A 12,388-nucleotide genomic window follows, 5' to 3' on the forward strand; every position below is an offset into this window, starting at 1 on the left:
AAACTTTGGAGACACAATTCTTTCTCAAAAAACAAATTCATCCCAATTTTGCTGGCTGAACAAGGACCCTATTGCCAGGCTTTTCTATTTACCCTTCAAAACTATATTAACCCACAATGATCTTTCCTTTCTCTTAAAATCCTTTGTCCTTTGAATCAGCACCACATTACTAAATATTATACTTAATAACTGAAACCTTTTTGAGAGAATGCCCCACCAGTCACTAAGTTATTACTGCATTGACAATTTGAGTTCAGATAGATTGGATTCACAAATTGCTATTTGTTTTTTTTTTAATTTATTTTTATTGTAAACAAATGGGATACATGTTATTTCTGTCTGTACATGGAGTAACAGCATACCATTTGTGTAAACATACATTTACAAAGGGTAATGATGTTTGATTCATTCTGTTATTTTTCCTTCCCCCCAACCCCCCTCTTTTCCCTCTATACAGTCTCTCCTTCCTCCATTCTTACCCCCTCCCACCCCCCCATTATGTGTCATCATCCACTTATCAGCGAGATCATTCCTCTTTTGGATTTTTGAGATTGGCTTATCTCACTTAGCATGATATTCTCCAATTTCATCCATATACCTGCAAATGCCATAATTTTATCATTCTTTATAGCTGAGTAATATTCCACTGTATATATATACCACAGTTTCTTTATCCATTCATCAATTGAAGGACATCTAGGTTGGTTCCACAGTCTGGCTATTGTGAATTGACCAGCTATGAACATTGATGTACCTGTATCTCTGTAGTATGCTGATTTTAAGTCCTTTGGGTATAGGCCAAGGAGTGGGATAGCTGGGTCAAATGGTGGGTCCATTCCAAGTTTTCTAGGGAATCTCCACACTGCTTTCCAGAGTGGCTGCACTAATTTTCATCCCCACCAGCAATGTATGAGTGTACCTTTTTCCCCACATCCTCGCCAACACCTGTTGCTGCTTGTATTCTTGATAATCGCCATTCTAATTGGGGTGAGATGGAATCTTAGGGTAGTTTTGATTTGCATTTCTCTTATTACTAAAGATGGTGAACATTTTTTCATATGTTTGTTGATTTCTTGTAGATCTTCTCTAAAGTGTCTGTTCATATCCTTAGCCCATTTGTTGATTGGGTTATTTGTATTCTTCGTGTAGTTTTTTGAGTTCTTTATATATTCTGGAAATTAGCACTCTACCTGTAGTGTGAGTGGCAAAAATTTTCTCCAACTCTATAGGCTCTCTCTTCACATTGCTGAGAGTCTCCATTGCTGAGAGAAAGCTATGTAGTTTGAATCTACCCCAGTTGCTGATTCTTGCTTTTATTTCTTGTGCTATGGGAGTCCTGTTAAGGAAGTCTGATCCTAAGCCTACATGTTGAAGATTTGGACCTACTTTTTCTTCTATAAGATGCAGGGACTCTGATCTGATTCCCAGGTCCTTGATCCATTTTAAGTTGAGTTTTGTGCAGGGTGAGAGATAGGGGTTTAATTTCATTGTGTTGCATATGGTTTTCCAGTTTTCCCAGCACCATTTGTTGAAGAGGCTATCTTTTCTCCATTGCCTATTTTTGGTACCTTTGTCTAGTATGAGAAAACTGTATTTATTTGGGTTTGTGTCCATGTCCTCTATTCTGTATCATTGATCTACCTGTCTATTTTGATGCCAATATCAAGCCGTTTTTGTTACTATGGCTTTGTAGTATAGTTGAAGTTCTGGTATTGTGATACCCCCTGTTTCATTCTTCCTGTTAAGGATTGCTTTAGCTATTGTGGGTTTCTTATTCTTCCAGGTGAATTTCATGATTGCTTGCTCTATTTCTGTAAGATACATCATTGGGATTTTAATTGGAATTGCATTGAATCTGTATAGCACTTTTGGTAGTATGGCCATTTTGACAATATTAATTCTGCCTATCCAAGAACATGGGAGATCTTTCCATCTTCTAAGGTCCTCCTCAATTTCTTTCTTTAATGTTTTGTAGTTTTCATTGTAGAGATCTTTTACCTCTTTGGTTAGATTGATTTCCAAGTATTTTATATTTTTTTGAGGCTATTGCAAATGGAGTTGTTTTCCTCATTTCCCTTTCAGATGTTTCATCGCTTGCGCATAAAAATGCTTTAAATTTGTGCGTGTTGATTTTATATCCTGCTATTTTGCTGAATTCATTGATAAGGTCTAGAAGTTGTCTGGAGGAATTTTTTGGATCCTCTAAATATAGAATCATGTCATCAGCAAATAGTGACAGCTTAAGTTCCTCTTTTGCTATTTGTATCCCTTTAATTTCTTTAGTTGGTCTAATTGCTCTGGCTAGAGTTTCGAGGACAATGTTGAATAGAAGTGGTGAAAGAGGACATCCTTGTCTTGTTTCAGTTTTTAAAGGGAATGGTTTCAGTTTTTCTCCATTAAGAATGATGTTGGCCATGGACTTAGCATAAATAGCCTTTACAGTGTTCAGGTATGCTCCTACTATCCCTATTTTTTCTAGTGTTTTGAGCATGAAGGAGTGCTGTATTTTGTGAAACGCTTTTTCTGCGTCAATTGAAATAACCATATGATTCTTATCTTTAAGTCTATTGACATGATATCTATTTGGTTTTAAAGACAGTAATGGGTATCATCACAGAGTGTTACAGACATCTGACAATTTGGAAAAACTATCAATGTTAGGGCATGACAGTGGAACTCAAGTTCTTCATAATGTATAAATGTCTAAGGCTTATCTTAGACATTTACATATTCCACATTTAGGGCTATCACTTGATTCCTTAGAAAATGTTTTTCCATCTTTCAAAGTTGTGCTATAAGATAAAATATGATGCTTTTTTTAAACTATTGAATGCTTGAAATATAGCATATGCTCAATAATTGGTAGGAACTAATTTAAATTTTTGTGTGTGGAACAGGTATAAGTTTAAGGGGGGAAACAAGTAATATAGCTCTACTAAATAGGTCACTTCAGATCTGTTGAGGTGTGGCAGACTTAACGGTAGGAGAACAAATTCTTAAGGCTCAATCCTACTCTGTGCCTAGGGAGTACACTAAGGATTTATCAGGAGTCCTAACTTTTAAAAAGGCAACTAAGCAAGTAATTTCTCTTGGTTACCATGCCCATAAAGCTCAAGATTAAATAGTCTCATCCGAATAGGCATAGAAATACAAGCAAGAACTACAGTAGAACAATAACAAAGGAAAATAAATATGTGAGATTCACAAAAGAAATAAAGCACAAGAAAATCAAACACTTTAATAGGCCCATTTTGCAAAGCATAAAGTAAAAACCACATGATGACAGAATTTTATTTTCATAAGCATTAAACTCCCTTCCAAACAACTTAATGTAAGAAATAACCCAGCACTGAGAATTATAAAGAAGACATCAATTACTAAGAGGCCACACACTATCACTATAATTTGTTCAGAGTGGACGTCCACCTGTCTCTGACTGGCAGCAAGTGTGTGAGCCTTGAATTTTCAATGATGTTACCACAAAAATGAGCAGGTTCACACAGGAGATCATTTCAGACAAAGAGTCATTCTAATCAGCAAGTTTGGGTAAGTGTAGGTGAGTGCTCATCAAACCTCTCACCCAACGACCTTAAAGGACCAGCAGGCTCTCAGTGGAGGATCAACATTGACTTCTCTGCCCTACTTCCCCTTTGTGCATTCTCTTCTCAACTCCACACCTCACTTTTCACCAAGAGCCCAATCAATTTAAAGCAGATTTGCCTGCCACTCAGCATCATCATTAGTTGTATTGTGGATCAGAACAGGAGAAGGCTTTTCAGGAGCTACAGAAGAGCCAGGGGTCAACAACCAGTCAGTGAGCTGTGGGGAGGCAGAGGAGAAGGGGGAAGATAAGAGAACAGTTACAATTTCCACTACAGCACATCAGCCTCACCTTGCAGGAACAGACAGAACACCTGTCCTCTTTCAGAGTCCACACCTGGCCATTGCGCTTCAGCCCTCCCTCGTGGGGGCAGTCACCAGAGCAGGAGGGTCCAGAGGGACAGAGGCAGTCAAAGCCCCCTGCCAAGTTAATGCAGGCAGAATCGTTCCAACAGGTGTGAGTTCTTAAGGCACATTCATCAATGTCTGCAATAAACAAAGCACAGAGCTTTAGAATCTAGCCAAGTGGACTCAGAAAATAGCAATCATTTACAATAACATTAATTAATATTACTGAGCATTTGCCTGTGCTAGGTTGGTAATGTATTATTTCATTTACTCTGCAAGGAAGTTCTGTGTGGAAAGATCTGTTCTTGTCCCTATTCTGCAAATAATGTAGCTGAGGTTCATAAGTTAAATTGCATGTCTTCTGTCATTCATCTAGGAAGTGTCTTCTCCGAGATCCAAACCTATAGTGCTTGATTCAATTACCAATCTGTCCAGTAGCAGCTATGAACTGACTTTAGGATGTGCTCAGGAACTCATCTATCCAGTGGCCATAAACAGTGTTGATTTATTAACTATGTATACACCCCATGAGACCCAAGTCTTTTAGAAAATGTGTGCACAGATAAGCTACTGAGTAGGAACAAGTGGGCAATTAGGGCAACCTGACCCAATTGGATTGCTCCAATATCCTGCAGTCAAAGCTGAAAGAAGTGGTAACAATCATTAGCAAGTGCCTTACTGGATCAAATACTTTCATTCTAATGGCCAGCTACACTTTTGCCCCCCATAAAAATATCAGAGCTGTAGTAGGGTATGGTATGGATGCTGATAAAAGACATACATATATTTTGCTGTTTTAACTGACAGCCAAAGGTGGAAGGAAAACATAAATCCAATCAGCCCATTCTGACAGTTAAAGCTTGAGTGACCTTAACAACATCTCAGACACACACCTGTCCAGATCTGGCTTGTACTGCTTCCCAACAGTCAATACATTACCTCACAAGGCAGAAGATTCCACCTTTGAACACATTTTTTTTAAAGAAATGTCTTCCTTAAATTGAGATAAAATAGATTACCCAGTAACCGTCTACTCACTGAAGGACATAGTATCCATAGGTGACTACTGGTAAATTACTGATTGCTGGGTTTGACACCTATAGACTGGTAGACTACTACAATAATAACTTATTCTACATCCTAAAGTTCATCTTCAAATATGTATAAAGTTGAAAGCATTTGGTTAAGGATAATGGAACAGAACTTTAAAAAAACCATTAATGGTATTTTCCACAAAAGTTCACAGAACAATTTCTGTCATCAATTTTACCAGAAATATGATATATATATATATATGTCTACACACACAAACAACATAGAATATAAAACTATATGTGTATATATAGTTTCACTGCTTTTCAAAATTGTTTTCCATGAGTTATACTATAAGATCACAAGACAAATAGTTATTCTCATTTCACAAAAGGGCAAACTGAAATACAGAGAGGTTAAATGGTCCTAAAGGGAGCAAATATTAGCACTGAATTATATCCTGGGCCTAGTTAATGAACAATGATTCTACCTTTGAGAAGTGTGGCAATGATCCTAAATTACATTGCCTGGATTCTAAGTCAACCACAGTCAGGCCTCCCTCTCCCTCCTCAGGGTTGCTGTTCATGTCCATTCCATTCTCAGTGCATTTATCATATGATGCTCCTTTCTAAAAGCCTCACTCATCTCCTCATTCGTCTTCTCCAATTCTAACTCTTCCCAACTAAAATTAGAATTGAATGAAGAAATCAGGGGACTCATGTTTGAAATCAAGCACTTCCTTTGAATTGAGTGTTTACCATGTTCTATTCACCTTACACATCACAAGAGTATGTCCCCAAACACATCATTTATCCTCTCTAATTCTTCTTGATCATCTACATACCCCATATTACCCAATCCACAGTCTTCTGAAAATTGCAACATGGATAATATAAAAGGTCAATGCACATTGATTTCTTGATTTAATAAAGGTAAACATTTAAGACCAAGTTCAAGTCCCACCTTCTTAGATACAGTGCCAATACGATGTTAATTTGTAATAATCAGTAACCTCTTCTGAACTCCAATTGCAATAACAGTTGGTAGAATACAGCTTAGCATTCAGGCACATTACTATCTTGGAACAACACTAAATGCACACAGTTCCATTATTCTTACTCCTAGGTTTTGATGAAAGTAACTTAATTACCAATATTCAGCCATATGTTTCTATGATTACATTTATAACCTAGTTTGTATCCCTAGGAAATCTATAGATAGACAGAAAGGAGGATAGATGGATAGACAGATAGATAGACATTTTATTACATATAAAATAAAATAATAAAATTCAGGTTTTTTCAAGCTGTTGGTTCCAATCCTCATATTCATTAGTGAAAGGCTTAGCATTATCCTTCAGTCCAGCCTCCCACCGCTTGTCATTCTAATGTAGTGATGTTTGACTATAGGCACAGTAGAAATATTTGAAGATTTGTAAAAGTACCATTTCTCAGATTTACCACTCCTAGGAACTGATTTAATTGATATGAAGTAGGATCAAGACATCTGGGCTCTGTTCAGCCAGGTGAGAGCCACTGCTTTCAACATTTTCCACAGGACAGGGCATTTAAAGAGCAGATGGTCAATGTTACTCCTCTGCTTACCACCTCTCAGTATTTTTCCAGTGCTTATATTAGAAGGTTCAAGCTATCAGTATTTCATGTAAACTCTGAAAACTTCATTTGTTATCTTCTTTATTTCCTTCCTTTATTCAAAGCAATAAATACAAATTTTCAGTTAGGCAAAATAAGTTCAAGATCTATTGTGCAACATGGTGACTGTAGTTAATGTATTGTATTCTTGAAATGTAATGTATTCTTGAAAATTACTAAGAGTATATTTTATATTATCACAACAAAAAGGAAGTGTGTAAAGCAATGCATAAATTAACTTGAATTTGCCATTTCACAATAAATATATATTTCAAAACATATACAACTTTTGTCAACTAAAATGCTTATGTGTATGTGCATATATTTTTATATAGACACAATGGAAGATTGCAAACAGACTATGTCATTTCTGTGTTTGTGCCTTGGAACATGTCTTTTCTCTACTTTTCACTAATCTAAATGGAATGAAGTGGGGTACTTTCCTTACTCTGCTACCTTCAATCCTACACAGTCCTCAAAATTCAGATTTACAGATTAACCATCACCATCCCTCATTCTGCTAGACAGTCTCTATAGACTTTGTTTTCTATGTAACTTATACACAATTCTATAGTCAAAATTAGCTCTAAAGAGTTACATGTTTAATATGCCCATCTCCATAGACAGTGAGATCATTGAGGGCAGGTGCTAAATTTCATTTCTCTTTCTCTTCCCAGTGCCAAAATAATAACAATAATAACAACAACAACAACAATAGAAAACACTGGATGGTCAATATATTCTTTCAACTTGAACTGACCAAATCCAGGAAATTCACAGATTAGTATGATTTTAAAGTCTACCTTACTGAAATTTGGTCTTTAGATTATTCAGTGAACACAAGGCATAACCACAGCCTGCCCTTTAGAGGAATCATTTAGTTACTGAGTTCTCATCTTTGAAAGTTCTTTGCACCTGGTTTAAAGTAGAATAATAGTAGAATAACATAGCAAAATAGCAACATACTGAAGTAGAAAGACAACTCCCATCCCCAGAAAAAGTACTCTATTTTCCTGTCAAATGTTTGAGAATATGGGCAGATGAAAACCCATTATCAAATCACTCCAGAAATCTTGTGGAAGTACAGTTTCAATCAATCTACTACCAATGGCTACAAAAGGATCTATACTTTACAATCTCTTCTGCTATAATCTCTAAGTTGGCAATTAATGCCAATTACAATATGCTTTCCAAATATTTGGTTATTTTGCATTTACAAAGTTGCAAACATATTTGCAGTGTATTCCTCTTGTAAATTAAAAAAATGAGCATAAAGACAAATATACCTAGTGTGCATAATAAAAATAGGGTGCAAAAGCAGGATTTGCTTTCACCTCTCCAGAATGAAAGAATTTCACAGTTGAATATAGAACCATATTGCCTACGGAGTTCCATGTAATTGCTTTACTTATGACACAGAAATCTAATTCTGCTTCCATGCAATTTAACAGATTTATGGAAAGCCAGATGTTAGCAATTATGGAAACCGACATTATTCATATTCTTGGTAATACAGACCTGTTTGCTCTGCACAAAGCCAACTTAATCTATTATACATATCCCAAGGCATCCAAAAGGAAGAGGCACCCTATTTACATATTGCAACTGTTGTTCTCTGCTGAGCAAACACAAAGATATTCACCCATGAGACTTACCCAAATCATCAGACAGGCCTTCCGATGACAAAGAAGCAATGAAACAAAAATCAGGCAAAGTATTTTTCACTCAACTCTATAATCATTACAATGTGCTTATTTTTTTCTTATTGTAAATAATGGCTCCCTGTGATGTCCTTGTGTTTATCCTTATACATTCAGTATTTAAATATTCCATGTTCAAATGAGACTTTTTTTCAATGAGAGTCCATGGTTTAGCTTGCATTAGAACTAATTTCCTTGCATTGACATTTTCACAGTTTCTGAAAGCTGTTATTATTGTACTCAATTTTGCTTTAAAAAAAAAGTCTATTGTGCCTAGTCAATCTGCTTTCTTCTTTGATTTGAGGTTCTTAGGTTACTTGTGCATGTAAGAAAATATAATTCAGAGATGTTTATATCAGAGGCAATCAAACCAATCCCAACTTAGCCCCAAACAATTTTCCTATCCTTCAAGAAAAATGGCTCTGCAGAAGTTTTAATAGCATATATAGCAACTGTAGTGGTACCTGCCTCAGGAGCTGAAACTTCTACAGGTTGATTTCACAGATCAAGGGAAACATTTATTCCCCAAGGGTCTGGTAGCAGTTAGGTCAAAGAAGTGAACTTTTTCATTACTGCATATTCCTTTTTCTTGAATATCTTTCAAAGAACATCTAGTCCTATTTTCAAACTGAAAACAGGTGATGTGACAGAAAACAAAATTTAACCTGGGGTTTGAATATCCAGCTGTGTACATTCTGACTTGAAATCATTAGTAGACATTAGTGGCTCAGAAATGAGAACAGAGCTTGGGGGTTTATTAGTGATAGACAAGATGGAGCGCAGATGCCTTTCCAATAGCTAAAGCAGTATTGCTGCTTTCCCAGTGGCAGAGAGAAAGTGAAGTTAAAAAGAATATACACTGCACATCAACAAAGTAAGTGAAATAAACTAGTAGAGAATTCTAAGGTGTAATATTACTTGCAAAACAAAAGGCTAAAGAAAATATTAAGCTGCACATTAAACTTTAGGACTAAAATGAGAGTCCATAGCCTCATTCTGCTGTGTGTTGGTCACAGACTATTATAAATAAGGTTAACACACTAGGACATATCAGAAGAGCTCCATAGTGAGGGGCTCAGATCATCTCACTTTAACAAAACATGATTCGGCTTCAAAAAAAGCAAATAAAAGAAAATGGAGATATAGCTTCATCGTTTTTGAAATGCTACTATATATCACATTAGGAAGAGTTGCCAGTGCTCCTCCAGCATTAAATCTTCAGTTTCTGATCCAGCTCCCAAACATTCTTGGGTCAGAAAGACACCCTTTCTTATGGCATTCCTCTTATTGTTCAGTGAACAGTTTTGATGTTCTGCAGTGAATCTTCCCCTTTCCTTTAACTGAGTAAAATATCATTTTAAACAAAGAGGGAAAGACAATCTTTGGATTCACTGTTTCTGCATTTGGTCCTGGGTTCAGATCTTCTGATGTCCTGGTATGTACAACTAGCACCTGCTTTCATTTATTCATTTCTACTCTCTCCTGAATATGTGCAAGCTTCTATGAGACCCTGTCTTCAAAGCCTACATGCTAAATTTTCTCATGACCATGAGTTTACACAACTATCACCCTTCCCTAACAAATAACAAAATAAATGTCACTACTGATGTTCTCAGTCTAAGACCACTCTCCTCCACTGTTCTGGGATATATTATTTCCCTGTTCTCCACTTCCTATTCAATCACCTAGTCACTAGTGGTCATCAATAATTTTACTAAATCCTCATGTGTTTATTGGTCATATATTTTGTTACAGACATACTACTAAGGACAGGAGATAAAATGGATGAAAAAGCCAACATGTTCCTATAAGTATGGAATATATGATCTTCTCCCATTTTTTGACTATTAATATTTTCTAAGTTTCCACCTCTGACCCTTTATTTTGCTTTCTCCTCAGTTGAGCAGTACTTCACATCAAGTAAAAGCTTAAGTTTGGAATCTAGCAACTCTGAACGATAATGTGATATACAGTCCCAGTTTGTGATTGAGAAAGTTTCTGTGATAGGTGACTTTCAATATTAAAATCAAGAAAGTTCCATGCACATGGGGACATATAAACCAACTGTGTTTTGGTCCCAAATCTGAAATGTATTAGCTTTATGTCTTTGGAAAATCTGCCTAATACCTCTGACCTTTTGTTTCATCATTTGAAAAATGTAGATAAAAATATACTCCGTGGGCAGGGGTTGAAGCTTTAATAGAGGACTGCTTGCCATGTGTGCAAAAGGCAATGGCTTCAATCCCTAGCATCACAAAAAATAATCAAACATATAGGCAGGCACGCATGTGCGCACGCACACACACACACACACACACACACACACACACACACATACATATCCATCACTTTAATTTGGTCATTTGGACAGAAAATAAAATGGTATCATACAATAATTTCTCCAAAATGATTAGCTGCCATTATTTTTGTTTTCCCTATTGTTTCTATATTTTTTCTCCCACAGAGGTCATCTTAATTCATGAACACCACTCTCCCATCTCTTAAGAATAAGTCAAATCTGGATCCCAATCCTGGTCTCTCATTATGCAGCCAGTCCATACCATAATTTATTTGCCAAGCATTTATACATGGATTTTGAATTCTCCACATAAAGTCAAATGATTTTGATTAGCACATTGGCCAGCAAACTCTAGAAATGTTAATACCCCAAGTTGTCTGAGATTTACTCTATAAATCTTATGTTAAAATATGTTAGTCAACTTTTTGTTGCTGTGGTCAAAATACTTAACAAGAACAACTTAGAAGAGAAAAAGGTGATTTTGGGTACATGGTTTCAGTTCATTATTATCCATCTCTGGGCCTAGGGTAAGGTAGAACATTATGGTGGAAAGGTGTGGTGGAAGAAAAAGCTACTGAGCTCATGACATCTGGGAGCAATGGGTCAGGGGCAAGATATAATCCCCAATGGCACACTCCCAGATATCTACTTCCTCTAGCCATGTCCCATCCACCTACAGTTACCACTCAGTAGTCCATTCACCAAATTATTATTCCATCGAATGGATTAATCCACTGATGAAGTTATAGCCATCATAATCTAATCATTTCACATCTGAATATTTCTGCATTGTCTTACAAATGAGCTTTTGTAGGGGTACCTCATATCCAAATAATAACATAAATTTAAGTGAATAATGTTGAAAGAACCTAGTTTTCTAACACTCCATAAACTTGCCTTGGTCACCAACTACATTTTATTTACAGAATGCACAAATTTAGGTGTTTTACTGCAGTGGAGAAAACAGTTCCTTCCAGGTAGGAAAATAAGAGCAGAATGAGAATAAAGCAGCCTTCTAAATTAACCACCTTGGTTTACTTTCTTCGGTGAACAAATCATACTTCTGTACCTAGTGATTAAATCTGCTTAAAATCAATACAATTCTGACCAGTGGAGAGGATAAATAGAAAATCTATAAGTATTGAAATACTTGCTACCTAAAGAGAATGTTACTGTACACAGAAGCTTCAAGTATGGATGACAACAACCTTAGATTTATATTTTTTATATATCTGCTTATGAGTGGAAGGGTATGATGTATTATAGCTACAGTCAACTAAATAAATGCTTAATACCTGATCAGGCATGTTCTCCTGTTACAGTCACTATTTTGTTTAATCTCCTTAACAAAATCGCACTCTTCGCTGGAAAGAATTATTCCTTTCTGTACCCTGAGTGTACGTTGCTTATATCTCTTTTATGTTACTGTGTATGCATAGCTCTGAATATTCTTTTCTATCTTCCTTACATTTTCAGATTTGTAAAATTCTGGTCTTATTTCTCTTTGTGCCTGTCATAGTTGCTTTTCCAGTGTCTTTCACCTACTAAGAAATTCATGAACTTTTGATAAATTCGAATTGGTCTGAGTTATGATAGAACAGAGCCCTTGCCTTTGGTGGCCTGTTTTCTTTCTGGCAATTATAGGAGTTGCATAAAAGATTCCCTAAGATCTTGTCCTTTTCCAGCTTCATGTGATTACTTTTCACCTCTCCAGGGTTGAGCTTGTAATTCCAGTGTTAGAACATGAACAGTGACAG

At 36.2% G+C, this 12,388-nt stretch overlaps 1 protein-coding gene across 2 annotated transcripts in view; it reads right to left on the reverse strand.

Moving 5' to 3' along the window:
- The window catches only part of Nell1 (neural EGFL like 1), an 865,354-nt gene that overhangs the window by 13,856 nt on the left and 839,110 nt on the right, over nucleotides 1-12,388 (reverse strand). For both annotated transcript variants that reach the window (XM_047517024.1, XM_047517023.1), the window contains one exon: nucleotides 3,893-4,086. In XM_047517024.1, the coding sequence (XP_047372980.1) occupies nucleotides 3,893-4,086 (194 nt within the window). The remainder of the gene's footprint in view (nucleotides 1-3,892; nucleotides 4,087-12,388) is intronic.

The sequence above is a fragment of the Sciurus carolinensis genome, chromosome 11, assembly GCF_902686445.1.
Source record: "Sciurus carolinensis chromosome 11, mSciCar1.2, whole genome shotgun sequence".
Taxonomy (NCBI): Eukaryota; Metazoa; Chordata; class Mammalia; order Rodentia; family Sciuridae; genus Sciurus; species Sciurus carolinensis.